The sequence below is a fragment of the Podarcis liolepis genome (assembly GCF_965112155.1).
Source record: "Podarcis liolepis genome assembly, chromosome: 10".
NCBI classification, from domain to species: Eukaryota; Metazoa; Chordata; class Lepidosauria; order Squamata; family Lacertidae; genus Podarcis; species Podarcis liolepis.
In genome coordinates this window covers 68,107,456-68,127,440 of record NC_139562.1, presented here as the reverse complement: position 1 = coordinate 68,127,440, position 19,985 = coordinate 68,107,456, and the positions used below count along the sequence as shown (strand labels likewise).

Sequence of the window (19,985 nt, the reverse complement as noted above, 5' to 3'; positions counted from 1 at the left end):
TAGAAAAGTATTTCCCTATTTTTTCAGATTTTTCCAAATGTTTGAAAAACTAATTTTATATGTGTTTAAAGCCAACAGTGGTGATATGTCTTTGCTGGGTTTTTTTAACTCCTTTAGGCCATACCCGTTTGTTCTATTCTATTCTAAATTCCACGGGCTAGAAATGTGTGTAGATGCAAGAACCTTTGGGAATGAAGCTCGATTTATCAGACGTTCTTGTACACCCAATGCTGAGGTAGGGCTTGCAAGTTTTAAAATATTTCATAGTAAATCTTTTGCTGAGGGTGGCAGAATACAATTTGACTGTGTATACATATTTTCTGGTAATGAAATAGCGGCTCAATAAATTAAACAAAATTCAGTGAATATATTCAACATAAAGTTTCAGAACATTAGTGTTGCTAGTTTAAAATGAAGGCAAGGACAGTTGCTGTCAGTTCACAGTATGCCTTTGTAATCGTAAAGTATTATAAATATTTCCAAAGGTGCTATTTTCAGGATTCTCCAATTAAGTCTAAAAGAGGAATACATATAACTTAGTTGAAATCCTCATATATTATGCCTCCACTTAATTGTATTGGTAAGGATGTGGAAACAGAAGGTCTGTTTTTAATTTTTTAACTTAAAGGACCTGACCTGGACAGATTTTGCATATGTGGGACAAAATATGCTCTTTTGATCTCTGCACTAGGATATAGAAGGCAACCACTTCAAAGTGATACATGATTTTTGTAACATCCCACTGTATCCAGAAAACTGTTTTCCTAGATTCATGTGCAAAGTCTAAAGAAATTTATTGGAATACTGTAAATTTGTCTGTAAGCAATGGAATGGGCTTTATATATATCTTTATAACTTACATAAGTTGATAGTAATGATTGCTATTTCAGTTGAGTGTTTCTGAACAGAGGCCTTTACCAAAGAAACAATAACTGATTAAAGTACTTTGGTGGAACAAGTCTACAATTTTTGTTTCCAAATATATTAAAAACTGTTTAAATATGTTATTTTTCTGTGTTTAGGTTAGACATGCCATTGAAGATGGAACCATTCATCTTTATATCTACTCCATCCAAAACATTCCAAAGGGAACAGAAATAACTATTGCATTCGATTTTGATTATGGAAATTGGTAAGTCAGGTCGGGCACCAAATATTAGGGCTGAGTTGCCAGATATGAAATTGCTGTGTTATTGTTAATCAAGTGGTCTCCATTCATTTACATTTTTAAATATTACAATAATAGGATGCCATTAGAATGCAGTGGTCTTAAACCCCACAGTTTAACAGAGAATCTGACGTTGCTGTGATTCATATCACATTCGAATTGCAGGGTCAAACATGTACATGGAACTAGCACATGGACTAGTTATGAATTGTGCTGGTAAGATTATCTTTCCATTGAACATTGCGGTGTTTAATTCAGAGTAAGCCTACAGAGGATCGGACTGCATAGAAAGCAGTACTGTGCAAATGTTTTTTGCAAAGTTTTTCCATATTTCATTTGTTTGTTTGTTTTTTATTTTTAGCAAATACAAAGTGGACTGTGCTTGTTTGAAAGAAAATCCTGAATGCCCAGTACTTAAGCGAGGCTCTGAACCTACAGAAAACATAAATACTGGATATGATACTAGAAGAAAAAAGGGCAGAAAAGAGAGAGATGCTTCAAAAGAGAAGGAGACTCAAAACCAGAACATCACCTTGGATTGTGAAGGAGCAGCCACCAAAACAAAGTTTCCAGACAACAGACAGAGAAAGCTTTCTCCCCTTAGGCTATCAATCTCAAATAATCAGGTATTACAGCATATTTAAAATTAAACACATGACTCTGAAGCTTCCCATTTCCTTCCGGGTGGTGGTTGGGGCAACTCCCAAGAGCACAGGTTTTGTGGGCCAAGACGCCGTATGCAAATATAAAACTCCCAAACCTTCAAGGAACTGCCGGCTTGGGGTATGGGGGTGGGGTTGTTTTAACTGGATGGCTTTGTAGAAGGTACCTCATCTTGAATTTTTTAAAATTAACTTGTTGAACAGCATCGGAATACTTTTGCAGATCACAAATGTAAGAACATCATGCTGTGCCTTGGGATCCAGGATCTTACCAGGTTTTGTAGGCTGGTAGCATTTATATTTCATAGTTCAGATATAACACAGAGGTAGGGAACTATGGCCCCTCCAAATGATGGACTCCCAACTCCCATGAGCCCCAGCCTACACATCCAATGGTTAGGGATGGTGGGAATCATAATGCAGTAACATCTAGAAGGCCACAGGTTCCCCACTCATGATACAAGCAGCTGTTGAAAAGAAGTAACATTATTTGTGTCACATAGGTCATAGGATGTTAACTTAAAAAAAAAGAAAAATCCTTACAAAGCATTTATTTGTTGGATTGGCAAATGCAGGAGGGGTTGTTTACACAGTAATGTTTCTTTCCTCGGACATGGCTGAAAATTCAATTCCTCCTAAGGAATGGAACAGGAGCATGATGTGTAGGTTGAGGATTAGATGAATTTGAAGCGATCATTAGTTGTACTTGTTGCTTTTCCATTTTCCTCGCAAGGCACAGCAAATGTTTCCTTACAGATACTGATCTGCAGAGTCAAGTTACCATTGTTTTGCTTAGGGCATATCTGCACATATCTATTGAATAGGAGCCGTTCTCTTGCCACATGGGTATACTAGCTATTCTGTGGCAGTTGTCAGAGATATTCAGTGTCCCACATTTTTTTTAAAAAAAAGTTTAGATTAGTTTTTATATTCCATCAAACCCATTGAAAACAACAAAATCCTTGGGAGACTATGTGCATGCCAGGAAAATCATTCTAGGGTAAGATCCACTGACTCGGCATCACTGTTAATTTCCTTTTTAAGTCATATGTCTAGTGGGACATGAGAGATTTAGTTTCTGTTTTAACATATTTTTTCTCCTTCCATTCCACCCCCAATCTGAGATAGACTAAAGGGGAACATAAAGGGAGCTTTTGGGAGCCATGCAGATCAGCGCACAATCTCCCAAGACACCTCAAATCCTCTTGCCTTTTTTTTAAATGCTACTCATTAAAATGCTGTGGACAGTGTTTAAAACTGGGAGGTAAGAGAGGAAGGTGTTTCAACCCACAATGTGCACTGCTACTGAAATGCTCAGAATTCCACAGCATAACACAGAGCAAAATGAAATTGTGTTTTGGCAGTTGTACTGTTTTTTTTTCCGGGGGGCGGGGTGGAGTTGCACTCGTATATTTTCAACTTTTGGGAAGCCTGGTACCTCAATCACAGAATTGTAATGAAGAGTGGTCGTCTGTGCCCCAAGTAATATTCCCGTCAGGAGTATCTTGTATTTGTAATCATTTTCTGCACCCTTAAAACATCTAGTAGTTGTGAAAATTGGCTTTAGGTGTCTGAAAACCTGCTTTTGAGGGTAGGATTCATCACATCAAGTACTTAAAAACTTTTTAAAAGGATCAAGCAGCTAGTCTTATCGACTGCTCTGTGATAAAATAGAAATTTTTCAGTAGGCAATTTTATGCACATACTAGGCATTCAGTCCTAGACACACTTGGGAGTAAGCCCTACTGAATTCAGTGGGGCTTACTTCTGAGTAGACATGTATGGGATTGTACTGTAAAGGAACAAATATTTTAAAAAACCTAGATTAATAGTGGATTAGCAAAGTTGCATATATATTATTAACTTTGAGGTGATGTTCTAGAAGTAACCCAAACAAAGATTGTCAGGCCAATTTTGGAGGCAAAACTACCTACATTAAATCCTAGTTTCTTTTTTATTGTTAAAGCATATATTTATATATGGATATATATTTATATCCAGTGCTTTAGTCACTGGATATTTGTTTCCTGCTTGGCAGGGGGTTGGACTCGATGGCCCTTGTGGTCTCTTCCAACTCTATGATTCTATGATTCTATGATTTCTAGATGTATGAAAGTTTGAATTGTTGCTTTTGCATGTTGCTATGGCTAATTGGTTGGCTGCTTTTGCAGTGGTGATGCGAGGCTTTTTATGGTACAATTCTATATACATGTCTACTCAGAAGTAAGCCCCACTGAATTCAGTAGGACTTGCTCCCAGGTAAGTGAGTATAGAATTGCAGCATAAGTATCATATAGTATTTGGCGTTCCCTCGGTTATAGCAGCAGTAGTAGTAGTAGAGCTTCTGTAAAGCAGTCATTTCCATCTTTCAGGAGCCAGATTTTATTGATGATATAGAAGAAAAAACTCCTATTAGCAATGAAGTAGAAATGGAATCAGAGGAGCAGATTGCAGAAAGGAAAAGGAAGATGGTAAGTTGGGAAGCTAGTAGCTGCTTAAAGCTGTCACTACAGATTGGTGACAGCTGCTCTTCCCATGCTAATCGTTGCTGCCTCTCTTAGGTGTTTAGTGTTTGAGAATATTTGAAATCTGCTCCTGATACATGCTAACAATATCTAAAACTTGAGTCTGTGTGTTTCTATTTTTGGCTTGAGTGTTACTTTCTGAAAAAGGGCTGAGTGTGTGTGTGTGTGTGTGTGCGCGCACGCGCTTTCTTGGGAGTTTACATACAGTGGTGCCCCGCAAGACGAATGCCTCGCAAGACGGAAAACTCACTAGACGAAAGAGTTTTCCGTTTTGGAGGTGCTTCGCAAAACGAATTTCCTATGGGCTTGCTTCGCAAGACGACAATGTCTTGCGAGTTCCTGCTGGTTTTTTTCCTCCCCCCCCCTTTTTCTAAGCCGCTAAGCCGCTTATCAGCTGATCCGCTGATAATCAGCAAATCAGCAAATAAGCCGCTAATAGCGCTAATCCGCTAATCCGTCAATGGGCTTGCTTCGCAAGACGAAAAAACCGCTAGACGAAGAGAATCACAGAACGGATTCTTTTCGTCTTGCGAGGCACCACTGTATTCTTGATTTTGCGCTGCTGAAGTCTTGTTGCAGATCAAAGAATGAACTTTCTCTACCTTGAGATAAGATAAAATCCCAGTATTTTCCATAAGTGATCAGCCAAGTTGAGTAGATGTCTGAAGATTGGGGGGGGGATCCCTCCTCTGTGTAGATTTAACAAAGAGAAGTCAGATACCTTGCCCTTAATAAAAAATACACAAACTACTTGCATTGCTGTATGAATGTTGCCTTATTTAATTTTCAAATATGGAACTTCAGTCAGGGGCACAGGCACATCAGAAGGGGTCAGGAAACTGGGAGAATCCTGACGTAATGAAACGTGAGGGTTGACTGAGCAGTTGAGAAAGTTTGGATGAAGACATAACTGTTCACAGAATTAGTACAAAGCGAGCCGCTGATACACCTCTTATTCCCCCCGCCCTTCCCCTTAATTTCATTGTTTTGCTGCTACTAATGTGGAGACAGCACACCTCTCCTCTGTGCCCCACTCTGAGGTCGGGTGTTCCTCCTTGGCAGGTGGCACTCTGGGAAAGGTGGCCTAGGAGAGTGACTACATGCTGCCACTTTTCTACATGATCACATGCTGTAATTGGTTACATGTCTAGCCACCCCATTATCTCAGGCCACTGCTCCCAGAATGCCTTGCTCTGAGGAACGACGCCTCCCCTTCCCTTCCTCAGGGATGCAGGGGGGGGGGCAGGAGCTGTGCTGCTACTGGGATAGCATCCATAAAACATCATCATTTGGGAAATCTTCCTTTGGTAATCTTGCATCTGCTCGGGGAAATAATTAACTGCATCAGCTTTAATTTTAATTTTTAATGTTTTTCCAGTTTTCTGATACACATCATGTTTTCCTATCATACATTGTTTCTGTACAGACTTCCCAACCTAACACTCTGAGGCATTCTAGATATACCTTGTTTTTTTCTGCCTACCAGTTACTTTACCCCTTTTTCATTCCTTGGTTGTAGTTTGCTGTTGCTCATAAGGTTGCCGCTGCTATAATTTGATTTTGGTATCATATCTTTTTAAATACTCCCCAAAGCCTTCTCACTTGCCCCTAGTCTGTTTGTTGTTCTGGTTCCTTATTTTGGGTGTCATGTTTGCTAATTCTGCAAATTCTGTCAATTTATGCAGCCATTGTTCTTTCACAGGAATTCCTCTTTCTTTCCAATTTCTAGCATATACTATTCTGGCTGCTGTTGCATAACACAGTAGATTACGTGCCTTCATTGGTATCTCTTTGCCAATTATAGCCAATAAGAAGGCTTCAGGTTTTGGGGGGAATGTAAATTTGAAGATCTTTTTTATCTCATAGACCATCTCCCAATATTCTTGGGCATGTTTACACAACCACCACATGTGTGTAAAAGATCCCTCTACTGCATCAGCTTTACAGATCTGTCAGTTAAGTTTGTGTAGGAATATATATGGGTGAGGGTGGTTATTACCAATCACCAAAGTCACTTGCACAACAGTTTTGAGCTAGCACACAAACTAGTAGTTTGATAATTTAAAGATGTTTCTGTTCTGTTGGCAGTTTCCTTGAGTGAGGAGGCCTCATTTTTTAGGTCTCTGGAAAGAGAGGCTTATAATGTAATATACGAAGGGACGTTAATAGGAATTGCAAAAGTGTGAACACTGCTGGGTGTTATGTGGGTCTTTCATTATTCCACTAGTCTTATGACCAGAGTGCATGGCATCTGATTGCTGGGTAGTGCCATGTTTCTGATGAAAGTTCATATTGCCTATACTAGGATGTTATATTCACCTGTGGCATCAGCATTTATTTTATGCTGTATCTTGATCATGTTAAATTGATTCATAGACTACCTTTTCTAGAGGTTCTAGCTTCTGAGTTACCTTTTAATATACCGTTAATATTTAAATGATTCCTTGTCATAAGGAAAAATACCGGTGCTAAGAAAAACTTGTGATGAAAGTAGCCTGTTTTCTCTATGTTTCAGTAGCAAAAGGATTAAAAACAGTAGGCAAATCTTGGGTCTTCAATTGCTTTGTGCAACAGAAGATAATACAGTGGTGCCTCGCAAGACGAAATTAATCCGTTCCGCGAGTCTCTTCGTCTAGCGGTTTTTTCGTCTTGCGAAGCAACCCTATTAGCGGTTTAGCGCTATTAGCGGTTTAGCGGCTATTAAGGGCTTAGCGGTTTAGCGGCTAAAAGGCTATTAGCGGCTTAGAAAAAAGGGGGGAGCGGGGGAAAATCGGAACACTCGCAAGACGTTTTCGTCTTGCAAAGCAAGCCCATAGGGAAAATCGTCTTGCGAAGCAGCTCAAAAACGGAAAACCCTTTCGTCTAGCGGGTTTTCTGTCTTGCGAGGCATTCGTCTTGCGGGGCACCACTGTACATGCTATAACCTTTTTTTTAATGTTCCGCCAAGTTCCAGTTAATCATTTTCACCTGTATAAGGGTGAAGAGGGATCATGTTCTGTGATGAAATTTTTGGTCTTATATGGGGGAGTGGTATTATGAATAGGCCAGATGCAATTTAAAGGGAGTAAGTTAGGAGGTCCTCCACATTTATCGGTGAAAAGCTATGAAAATCATGTTACCACCAAGCATGACACAGAATTTCCAGTTATACTACCTTTATATAATGCATTTATTATCTGGAAATGAATTGGGAGCCCTAAAGGGCACAGCATGACGTTGTAACAAAGTGATGAAACAGAACCAGTGTTATCCTTCACCACTGGAGAAATGGGAGCCCTGACTGCAGAATGCAAGAATGCAAACACTGTGAGGTAGTAGGTAAACTCTGTTATCTTAAGTTGTGACCTGTCTCTCTAGTCTAGAGAAATAGAGCAGACTTGGCTAGTTCTTCTCCCTGTAGCTAGGTGTGCCAGCTGCATGGCTTAGCTGCCTTGACTATTAACAAGAGCATTTGGAAGGTACTTGCTGATAAAGGGAGATGGGGGCACACAACACTTCCTAGCTTGCTAGGACAAAGAAACAAAAATGTTAAGGCAACTTTGTACCTGAGGCTGATACTTCCTCGGCTTCATGCAGTGAGGTGTAAGAACTGCTTCCTGGAACTTTTAAGACCTTTCTTAGCAGCTACAGATCCCACCAACCTTGGTGGAGATCTTTGCAATTCTATCGGTATAAAACCACATAGACATATTGCTGAAGTAAAGTGTTTTGACACACACTCCCGAGGCTCTGTTGAAGGCGCACGGGGCCTGTTCCTCTGTGTGTGGTCCCTAGTTACAGTGGAAATTTTGTTTGATTCCTTGTAGTGTGATGCCATCTCTCCCAGGAACATAGGCCACTGCTTCTCATCACTTGAAAGATCCCTGGTAGTTCAGCGATGATTTACTTTCATTTTCCCCTTCCCTTCACTTTGTTGTCTTATGAAAGAGTGATGAAAGAGTGATAAGTTAAGAGCAAAGACTCATTAAAATTGGATCCATGAATGCAGGGATCTGGTGAGTTATTGGTGATGCATAAAGTGCCTGTTGGAGGTCCCCTGGCTTACATAATCAAATAATAGTTTGAATAATATTGTTCGTTCTTAAGACTACTAAAAAAAAATTGTAAAGTCAATATAATGGATAAAAAATTGGAATGCTTTGTCATACTAGATGACACTTAAATAGAAATTGGGATGATAAGGTTTTCTGGAACAAAATTTATTTTTACACATCAGTAGAGAACAGCCAGTGCACTAAAATGCTCCTTATCATCCATGCATTACTTTTTACCATTTTGAGGAACAGAAGTTGGCATTTTGACTGGGCACCTTATGCCTTCCTAACATGTGAAAATGTTGCATAGCAGGTTTAAATGAATGCATTTATCATGCTCTAAGAAGTCTAAACCCCAGTATCCCACCATCACAGATTAATGTTGTCTGTCTGTACAGGCTCTGGTACACTCAGCGGAATTTGACGAGGAGCAAAATTACACTTTGTTAACTGTAAATTATAAACAGGTGTTTATAAAATAGTGTATTTTTAAAAAAATCATGGAAAGATGCTTTTTCATTCAACACAGGTTCAAACGGGAAGATAGCAATATTGATTTAAAATTGGGTGTAATATAGTTTTGAAACAGCATTTTTCATATAGACGTGCACAGAAAATGTACATCATATACTTTCATTGCATCTTATTCTGTTAAAAATATTAATAAGCTTATTGTATTTTATTGTATTTTAATTCTAGTTAATATTCTTCTTTCTGTACCGTATAAGGAATTGACTGAAATTTATAAATATGGTGCTTGCACTAATACATAGCTGTTTATTGGCAGGTCTGTACCTAATTTGTTTTCTTTTGCTCCAAGTTAAAAAAAACCACAGTGCCGTGCCTGAGTGTCAAACATCAGTATATAAGCTAGTATATAATGATAGTGCTGATCCTGTAACTTGTTTTGGCCGTTGTGCAGAAACAGTTGGAACATGGCTAAGTTTTATGTACTTTTATTTTATCTTCAGCATACATTGCTTAAAAATTAATGTTGCTTAATTCTTCAGACCAGAGAAGAACGGAAAATGGAAGCCATTCTTCAAGCTTTTGCCAGGCTAGAAAAAAGAGAAAAAAGAAGAGAACAGGCTTTGGAAAGAATTAGTACAGCTAAAACCGAAATTAAACCTGAATGCAAGGAAACGCAGATCATCAACGAAACAGAATTTGTACAGGTAGTGACATATAACTTTATTAAGTTTAAGCTGACTTGAAAGATTAAGTTTTTCTGTTTATGTGATTTGGGCAACACTTTGCTGCTATAAGCAGCTTTCTTTCACATCATCAAGGCTTTGTGTTGACCCAAAAGAGTGCCTTCAAAATCCCTTATAAAACTCAAGACTTCTGAAATGGTACTTGGAACAATTTGCATATTCTTAAAAGAAGACTGTCATTATGTGATACCAAAGTATCCATTGCTGAAAATGAATATTTTGGGATAGGGGGAAATCACATTAAAAATCACTTTCAAATATGTACTTACTATTGGAAAAATTACAGAGCGGTTATTCTTTCTAGCTATACAAGGTATGCAGTTTATCTGACGTTGGTGTTTCATGCATTTTACAAGGAACCAGCAAAAGAGGAAACTGCCACTAAGCCAACCCCTGCCAAAGTCAATAGGACAAAACAGAGAAAAAGTTTCTCTCGGAGCAGAACTCATATCGGACAGCAGCGGAGAAGGCACAGAACTGTTAGCATGTGTTCAGATATTCAACCATCCTCTCCTGATGTGGAAGTTAGTTCACAGCACAATGAACCTGAAAACACTGCACTTTCAGCTGAGCCTGAAACTGAGACAACTGTTCCTGAAATAGTTCCTGAACCAGAACCCCCAGCACTTAACAAATGCCCTACTAAATATCCTAAAACAAAAAAGGTAAGTGTATTTCTAAGCTCAAACGGATACTTTCATTTGTGTATTAAATGTCTGCTGTGATGTTCTTTGCAAAGCAGCTCAGGGCAGCATTTAAGCAGGAATATCCTGGTTATCAGCTCTGTTTTGGGATGAGGAGGAGGGAGTGGCCGTGGTTTCTTGTTTGAGCAAGTGCAGTAATGCAGGGGTACCACAAGAAGACCTTGCAGGGTTCCGAGATGCGTTATTTAAAGAAGGCAAGCGTGCTTTCTTCCTCTTGTACACTCACTTCCCCTAGGAGAAATAGGGAGGAACCTGGATACTAGAAGGCAGAAGATGAGACAGAGTCTCTGGTAGGAAACCTTGGGTAAGGATCAGGGGCCCCTGTTAACAGGAGGGGGCCCCACCCCCCATCCAAGACACCAGAATGCCATCATGAGATGGGTAAATAGGGAGAGGTGCGAGACATTGGAGAGACCTCAAAAAAGCCACAAAATATGTTAAGGTAGGTCTGCACAAAGGCCCAAGACACCTAAGTGAAGACCTCTGGGTGGTGGGACTACTCCTCCGTCTCCAATGATTTTGGGCAGGGAACGCTGACTTAATTTTTGAAGTCAGAAAATGAAGGGAAGGCTAAAAGGTCTCCATACTTCCTGATACCGCCCGGGAGTTACCCTCCTATCTAGGAGAAGTGAATGCAATGACTTTCAGGGTAGGGAAGATCACAACACTGAATTATTGCACCTTAAGGGGCCTACGTCATGATTTGAGTGTCTGTCTGTAAGCAGGAACAGTTGACATCTCTTATTTTGTCCTATAGGATGCATCTCCTGTGAGGACTCGTAGGTCTGGAGTTTGCCTTCCACTGAGAGGGAGAAAACACAGCATAGCCTCCCTATGAAGATATTGAAAGAGCTCATGTTAGGCTTTTTCTGTGAAACCGTAGGCCATGGCATTGCTAACAGTCAGTAGTTTTCTTGGGTTGGGTTTGCTTTCAGTTGCTGCTAGCTTGGAAGGAAATAGTGATCTAGGTGTCACAGAAATAGAGCCAGTGCAGTAGTCATTGTTTTTCAGTGCTTCTTTTCCACTAAGTAGAAACAAAATCCTAAAAAGGGAGATGAAAGTTTGTGGCCATCTTTTAACTGCGGGATTGCTCCAGTTCAGTGCATGCAGAGCAGCATCTATGGAGGGGTTTCTATAGTAGTCTGGTTTCCCTCTTCCTCTGTGGTACATATGCATGGATGTTCAGCATACCTGAGCATTCCGGGAAGCCTATATCCCAGTCCAGCCTCTCCCTTCTCAATTCATTCAGGGAACACATTCCTTGCAGCTCACATTCCTTGACCAGAAGGATGGGAAGGGCTGGACACAAATTTGTGAGGTATGTCTCCCATTCCCTATAATGGCCGGGCATATTCTTTTGTGTGCATGCCACCAGCTGTAGATTTATTGTTTGTAATATTTTTATTTTTATCCTGCCCCTCTGTGTAAAATACCCAAGGCAACTAACAAAAACAAAACTGTTAAATGAAGTGAATGCAGCACAACAATATTAAATAATGCAATATTACCAGTAAATAATAGGTAAGGATTCTGCCATAGCACCAGAGGCCTCTGAATTAAGAGGGGGCTTTCATCAGAAGACCAGAGAGAAACAGGCAAGCTTCTCAAGGAGAGAGTTCTAGAGCCTGCAGTAACAACCGGGAAATATGTTTCTGATGTTTACAACAGCAGCTACATACAGACAGCATGTCGCAGTAGCCCAATGTGGATATTAACAAGGCTTGAGTAACTGGATAAATTGAAAGGGTGGTCTATTCCTGGTCACTGCTGCCACCTGAACAGCTCCAGGAAAGTCCCGTTTTTAAATTCAAACTTTTCTTAAGATAAAGAGATTGATAAGAACTTAAGAGAGGACAAGCCGCTTGATCTGGCTTAAACAGTCCAATCCTGTTCACGTTTACACAGAAATAAGTCTCACTGAATTAAGAGTGTGCTTTAGGTTGTTGCCTCAGTGAGCAAAGAATGGCAGGGCTTGTGTGTGGTAAAAATGTTGACACCCATTAGAAAAAAAACACAAGGGAAGGCCTCTTGTACAAGAACACCGCGCCACCCTGCATGCATTTAGACAGAAAACTTAGGAACAAGTAAATTAAAAACGATTGCTGATGCTTGTAGTACACACATCACTTAGTTTAAGAGTGCAGGTTGTTTCTCAGTAGCATTAGTAAAAAAAGCTGACATCAGCATTGCTGGCTAAAACTTTTAAACAGTGGCATTTTACCACAAATTTACCACTTTCTAGGATTTGACAGCAAATCAGCTCTTACCATCTAGTATATTTTACCTTGACACAGCAGCCATGTCTACACAATTAAATACTGGTTTAATAAGACAGAATACGCATGAGCTCTGGGTACCCACTCACAATTCCTTCCTGAGAGCAGGGAAACGAGCAAGGAAGCCCCAGTTTCCCCATTTGATCAGGAATTAAGGTTAATGGCTTTCAAAGAAGCTATATGATGCAAAGCCAAGGGTTTAAAGTGGCTTACAAACTTGCTTGTTTAGAAGCCATTAACCTGATTGTGCAAACCTGGTCAGTTACTTGGATTACCAGTGAACCTATAAATGGTGTATCTGTTTGCAGTTACAGCTTCATTAGTTACTTTAGTATTTGCACTCTCCCATAGTACTGAACATGGTCTTAATGTGCAGTTGATAACTACCTTCAGCAGAAGGGCTATGTTGACTTTTCCCTTTTCTGTTTAGCACTTGGTGAGTGAGTGGTTAAGTGAGAAGAACGAGAAGACAGGAAAACCGACGGACAGCCTTTCAGAAAGGCCCCTGCGTATAACGACAGATCCTGAGGTTTTGGCTACACAGCTGAATTCTTTGCCCGGTCTCACTTACAGCCCACATGTATATACTACTCCTAAGCACTATATTCGTTTTACATCGCCATTCCTTTCGGAAAAGAGGCGCAGAAAAGAACCTGTGGAAAACATTGGCTCTTGCAAGAAGGTAGTGTTTCCTTTTTGTTTTTCCTCCTTTTGATATTAAGACAAATAGCTATTTCTTAAATCTTGTGAAATATCTACAGACTAGATAAGGCAGGTGGCTACTGGTGAAAGGCTTTTGCATAGTGCTACCTATTCATTAGAAGGGACGTGGGTGGCACTGTGAGTTAAACCACAGAGCCTAGGGCTTGCCGATCAGAAGGTCGGTGGTTCGAATCCCTGCGACGGGGTGAGCTCCCGTTGCTCGGTCCCTGCTCCTGCCAACCTAGCAGTTCAAAAGCACGTCAAAGTGCAAGTAGATTAATAGGTACCGCTCCGGCAGGAAGGTAAATGGTGTTTCCTTGCACTGCTCTGGTTTGCCAGAAGAGGCTTAGTCATGCTGGCCACATAACCCGGAAGCTGTACACCGGCTCCCTCAGCCTATAGAGCGAGATGAGCGCCGCAACCCCAGAGTCGTCCATGACTGGATCTAACGGTCAGGGGTCCCTTTACCTTCACCTTTTCATTTTGTCGTCAAATAAAGACCTTATTTTCCATGAACTGTTAAATAACAACTTAGTCCACTTTTTGTTCCCCTTGTAAAAGTTTACGCTGTGTCATGTCTTATATCATTTTGTAAAACAGACTGGTGAGGTTTTTTTTAAAAAAAATGCACATGGCCTGGAAATGATTTAAATCAATAATTATAATGGATCTCACTTGGTACCCACGGACTAGAGTTTAATTATATTCTTTTTCCCCCCCCCCAGCGTTGGTTGAAGCAAGCTCTGGAAGAAGAAAACACAACAGCTGTAGATAGGTTTAATTCACCATCTCATGAAAGATCTAGAAGTCCCACAGTCAATGGTGAAAGTAGAAGTCCCTTGTTATTAAATGACAGTTGTTCTTTATCAGGTAAGGATTTTTGTGATATGGTGCAAGCCATCCTCTGAAATGGTTTAACCCTTTTCATCAAACTTGCAGGGGATCTGATGTTTAAGAACCTGGTTGGGCAACCACTTCTCTCTACTTACTTTTGTACGAAATGTTCATGGTTAGTGGCATCTTTCCTGCTGGAGAATATAGTCACACTCTGCTTGAAAGTTCAGTTGCTTCCACCAAGAGAACACCCTGTACCCTCTGGGTGTGTGACCAAGATTAAATAGAAGAGCGCTGCCCTGAGATATTTTGCTATCACAATCAGTTCATGAAATCTGACATATATGCCTTTATCTCAAGCTAGGATCTATACCTCACCACCACCACCACCTTGTGGAGAACTGGGCTTGTTGGAAAGTAAATTGCAGGTCTCTAGTTATAATAATATAATAATAACTTATTATTTATACCCCGCCCATCTGGCTGGGTTTCCTCTTTCCTTAGAGTACCTCTGAGCTCCATGTATTCTGAAAGGCATTTTTTTTGTGGAAATGGAAAGAACAGAGTGAAGCATCTGGAAACCGATGTATTGATTTCTAGCCAACCATTCAAGTTTTAGGGACCCACTTGATGGACTGGGAATGTTTTGCCTGTTCTGCATTTGGTGGGATGGTGGGAGGAGGTAGAGTTGGGTGTGTGTGTTTCTCCAAGAACAGCTAGTTTTCCTTCTGTGGAATGAGTAGTTTGTGGGGGCAGATACCTGGTTTGGCAATTGAGACTCATGTCGAATCTCTGTATTGTACTCAAGGTTCCTTGGGCAAGTTGCTATATTTTGTGTCTAGTCAGACAGTTTCCCAGGTTTCCAAATGTGCACATGGACTCTGGATGCTTTAGTCGAGATTACTGCATTGCAGGGGATTGGACAAAAACGGTTTATTGATGGAACCTAATAATTGTGTTCAAATCTTGATGGCTTAACAAGAAAGCATCAATTGTTGTTTTTTGTTTGCCTTCGTAACATGCAGACCTGACAACACCGCTAAAAAAACGAAGAGTCTATCAGCTGTCGGATTCTGCCTATTCAGAAACATCTACACCTATTCCTTCTCCATATGCCACACCAACCCATGCTGATCTCTCTGCCTCAGATCCATTGCTGTTTGCAACTCCTCCTAGAATAAAAGCAGAAGATGAAACCTGTAGGAATGGTTATAAGCCCATTTACTCACCTGTTACGCCAGTGATTCCATGTGTACATGGAAATGCAATGCACTTTGAGGTGAGCTTTTGCATATTCTATACTCTTACCTGATTAATCAACTTGCATTGACAGGTTTTTTTATATAAAAAAACCCCAGCTATCTTAGCAAATGGTGGGACGTGTGGTAATGGCTACCAATCCAGTCTTTAGAAGGGGGTTAGACAAAATTCAGAGAAGTTTTAACTCCTAGCATATATTTCAGGGAGGCAGAATGAAACAAAGTACCGTATTTTTCGTCCTATAGGGCGCACCGGCCCATAGGACGCACCTCGGGTTTTTTGGGGGGGGGATGAATTAAAAATATTTATTTCCCCCCCAGCCACGGCTGCCGCCCCAAGCCTTGCGCACACCTGCACGGGGCGCCCTCCGGAGGGCTCCGCGTGTTTCAGGCGACAGGCTGCCACCCCAAGCCTTGCGCGCCCGGTGGGACCTCCCGCCGGGGCGCAAGGCTTGCGGACACTCGCCCGGGCTGCAGGCTGCTGCCTGCAAGCCTTGTGAGCCCGCGGCACCTCCCACCGGGCGCGCAAGGCTTGCAGATAGCTTCCTGAAGCCTGGAGAGCAAGAGGGGTCGGTGCGCACCGATGTCTCTCGCTCTCCAGGCTTCAGTGAAAGCCTGCATTCACCCCATAGGACGCACACACATTTCCCCTTCATTTTTGGAGGGGGAAAAGTGCGTCCTATGGGGCGAAAAATACGGTAGTTTAGATGTTGTTTAAAAAATGAGATGCTTTCATTTGTGATTTGCATTAAAATAAAACTTCCATGCTTAACTTTTTTAATGCAGAATATTTCTTCACCTGAAAGTTCCCCGGAAGTTAAGAGGCGAGCGTATAATCAAGAGGTAAGGAGAACTGTAAGAAGTTACTGGGAAAGGCTTATATGTCTTTTGCAAATCTTCCTCCCAGCTATGAACCGCTGCTAATAATTGTTTGGGGAAGAACTGGAAGCAGAGCACAAAAGGTCCTGCGTTTAATCCCTGGCATCTCTATGCAAAACAGGAAGAGTTCTATCTGAAACCCTGGAGAGTCACTGCAGTTGAGTGTAGACAATGCAGAGCATTTAATCTAGCTTGGCACAAAGCAGCTTCTTCAGTTTCCCAGTATTACAAAATTATTTTTTCTTGCATTTTGCTGACAAACCTATTACAGAAAGCATGTAGTACTGCATAGAACATGAAAAAATGCATCTTGATAAACCCACCATTGTAGCCAAACTAAATAATCCAGATCCTTTAAATCCTTTCTCAATATTGAGAATAATAATAATAATAATAATAATAATCTCCATCCCACCATGTTCATTGGCATAAGCAGTTCAATCTCCTGCCTCAAACCCATATTTTCCAAATATCTCAGAATTACTACAGGGTCTCATTTCTCTAATTCCTGTAATCTACACCAGTGTTGAGTTCCAATATTTTTTATGAATTGACATACCTTCCATATATGGACCACATCTGTGTTAAAGGCACAATAACCAAAAATTGAGTGGCACATTAGGATTTTATAGATAAATGGATAGATTAAAAAAATACTTCAATGGAGCCATCAATGAAATAACATTCAGCTAGGTTCATACGGGGCTATCATTTTCATTTACTTTTCTCAGACATTGTGTGTTACATTTAATTGCTTCTCTCTCGGTGTGCAGGGATTTGACCGGTCCTCATCAGCAATGCTAGCACTCAACCCTTTCAGAAATTCCAATCTAACAGAAATGTGCCTGCAAGAAATAAAGACTATTGGATATTCCAGTCCAAGAAATAGGACTGATGGCGCCAGGCAATGCTCCGGAGAAAACGAAACGGCCTCAGACCTCCAGTTGGGACTTGAAGCAATTGAGCAAAGTGCACTGCATAAAACTTTGGACAACCCCTGCCATGATAGGACTGATGCTAGCAGCCAGCTGGAAACTGCTCACTGTGGACGGGGAACAGTTTATCCAACTTGGGTAAAGAGTCCCGACAGGACAGGTGTAAATTTCTCAATGAATTCTAATCTGAGGGACTTAACTCCTTCACACCAGCTGGAGGTAGGAGGTGGATTCCGAATAAACGAATCAAAGTGCCTGATTCCAGATGATGCCAGAGGCGGCATGTTCATGGAAACACCTGTTTTTTGTACTTCTGAAGATGGACTCGCAGCTGGCTTTGGAAGAACTGTCAGTAGTGACAGCTTGATGGACGGAAATTGCACACCCCAGAATCCTCCACAAAAGAAAAAGGTTACAACCTTTAAGTATAAATTCACACTTTCATTTTTTTATATCTGTACCTTTCCTGCCAAGATAAAATTAGATAAGGTGCTTCTATTTACTATAGGAGACATTCTCAAATGGGTTTACGATTGTAGCCTTAGTATTTTAAGTTGAGCATTTAAAGTTCTAAGTTATCAAATTAATGTTAAGGATGCCTACGTTTGTCTAGGTCATGCCATTTAGTGTTTGTTCAGCTTCGAGAACAAAAATAAAATTTATAGTCTGTATTTACTAGTTTTGAGGAGAATTGATTTTCTTTAGCTTAGAGGAAATTCTTTGTACAATACATAACTGTTGCAGATATGGAACCTGGAATACCTTTAAAATAATTGAATAATTAAAAATAATACCTTTTGATCAAAACATCTCCCAGTGACATGAAATTTAGTGGGGAATGGTCTAGAATTGTCTCATAAATGCAGCCTTGTTGAGGCTTAGCAGGTGCCTTGGCATAGGTGACCTTCTGTAAGCCATTCTGAGATTTGCCCAAGAGGCGTATGATTATGATATGAATACAAAGGCAGTGGCTTTGATCCTCAATTCTATGAGCAGAGTGTTCCACTTTTGGAACAGGGTTTTCCAACCTCCCCCTTCATGCTACAGCCCCGCGAAAAGCTAATGAGGGACAGAAAACCCTCTGGAATGGTGGCAAAGGAAGCTGCAGTAGGAAGGGAGCAATGGGAGCGCTGCCTCCCTGTAGCTAAACTGGTGTCCTGATAAAGATGAAACACGTGGAAAGGGTTCGTTTTTAGCAGAAAGTTTAGCCATTAATGCTGGGGCAAGTATTTTAAGACAGACAAACCAAATAGCTATGATGCATATACTTAAGATTCTGAAAACTGTTACTGCCCCAGTTAATCTGAAACGAGGGGAATTGCTCAGACTGTAAAAGGACATTTTCAGTAGTTCTGCTTCACCGTTTGTTCTAATGTAGGAAGTCCAGTATGCAGTATCCCAAAATTAGTTTATTACGATTGCTGCAGGTCATTAGGTTGGATCAAAAGGGTGCAATTTCACTTGTGGAAGTCCTCTTCAGCTCACCGAAGGAGTGTTTGGTACCTTGTACTGGAGCATTGTGTTATAAAAGTAAAATGCAGCCAGATATGTTTTTCTGGTTGCACCAGTGGAAGTGGAAGAACGGTTACAGAATTAACCGCTTACCATCACCATGCAAACTCTCACACAAGTATTTGCAGAACAGTGCTAGGAACTAGCCCGCCAGTTGCCTGCACTTTCTGGTTTGCCAGGGATGAGGTGCATACTGGTGCACGCTGCCTCGTTGCTCCCTTTTCACTCCTTGCTAGGCTCAAGCAAGATAAAAACAACCAGGGAGCCTTGGGTTCATGCTATGTCTGAACTAAGGACTGTGGATTGTTGCTTCCTAAATTGCAACGGCCACAATAAATCAGAAAGTTTGGGTCATCGTTATGTGCAAACATGCTCATTCTCTTACTCGTTCTAATTTTAGATTCATTTTTGCAAAAGAGTTATCCTCAAAACTAATGCCAGCCACTTTGCAACCAGATTCTGTGTTGGGTTTTCTCTTAAAGATTATGCAAACTCCACTTTTATAATAGCCTAGAAAGAAATCTGGGGGAACTGTCCAAACAGTTTGAGTTGAGACATCCCACAACTGTTCTTTCCACTTTTCCCATAGGTGTCGCTTCTAGAATACCGCAAGAGGCAACGAGAAGCCAGAAAAAGCGGCTCCAAGGCAGAAAGCTTTCCCCTTCTAACCATATCGCCACACTCTGCTGGTGGAGGGAACAACGGTGGTTCTGCCGACGGGTATAACAGCAGCGAGAACGGGGAGCCAGTGGAGCGGGAGCACACGGCTAGCATCCCTTTACCATTGCCAGCCACCGATTATAGCACCACTTCAGAAGAAACAGAAAACTCCTCTTCATCGAAAGAAGCTTCAAGCGAGAAGAACGATCCAGAGGTTCAGTGGTAAGCGCCTTCTAAATAAGTTGCTGTTAAAGGGACGCGGGTGGCGCTGTGGGTAAAACCTCAGCGCCTAGGGCTTGCCGATCGCATGGTTGGCGGTTCGAATCCCCGCGGCGGGGTGAGCTCCCGCCTTTCGGTCCCAGCTCCTGCCCACCTAGCAGTTCGAAAGCACCCCTAAGTGCAAGTAGATAAATGGGTACCGCTTTATAGCGGGAAGGTAAACGGCGTTTCCGTGTGCTGCGCTGGTGCTGGCTCGCCAGAGCAGCTTCGTCACGCTGGCCACGTGACCCGGAAGTGTCTCCGGACAGAGCTGGCCCCCGGCCTATAGAGTGAGATGGGCGCACAACCCTAGAGTTGGACACGACTGGCCCGTACGGGCAGGGGTACCTTTACCTTTACAAA

At 41.3% G+C, this 19,985-nt stretch overlaps 1 protein-coding gene across 31 annotated transcripts in view; it reads left to right on the top strand.

Annotated features, from left to right (window-relative positions):
* The window catches only part of KMT2E (lysine methyltransferase 2E (inactive)), a 60,201-nt gene that overhangs the window by 36,521 nt on the left and 3,695 nt on the right, over positions 1-19,985 (top strand). For 14 of the 31 annotated variants that reach the window (XM_083463913.1, XM_083463884.1, XM_083463906.1 and 11 more), the window contains 13 exons: positions 118-235; positions 1,023-1,132; positions 1,530-1,794; positions 4,203-4,301; positions 9,400-9,564; positions 9,960-10,268; positions 11,557-11,625; positions 13,014-13,265; positions 14,011-14,155; positions 15,145-15,398; positions 16,165-16,221; positions 17,031-17,603; positions 19,294-19,586. In XM_083463913.1, the coding sequence (XP_083320039.1) occupies positions 118-235; positions 1,023-1,132; positions 1,530-1,794; positions 4,203-4,301; positions 9,400-9,564; positions 9,960-10,268; positions 11,557-11,625; positions 13,014-13,265; positions 14,011-14,155; positions 15,145-15,398; positions 16,165-16,221; positions 17,031-17,603; positions 19,294-19,586 (2,709 nt within the window). The remainder of the gene's footprint in view (positions 1-117; positions 236-1,022; positions 1,133-1,529; positions 1,795-4,202; positions 4,302-9,399; positions 9,565-9,959; positions 10,269-11,556; positions 11,626-13,013; positions 13,266-14,010; positions 14,156-15,144; positions 15,399-16,164; positions 16,222-17,030; positions 17,604-19,293; positions 19,587-19,985) is intronic. The other 17 variants (XM_083463888.1, XM_083463890.1, XM_083463889.1 and 14 more) reach the window with 3 other exon arrangements.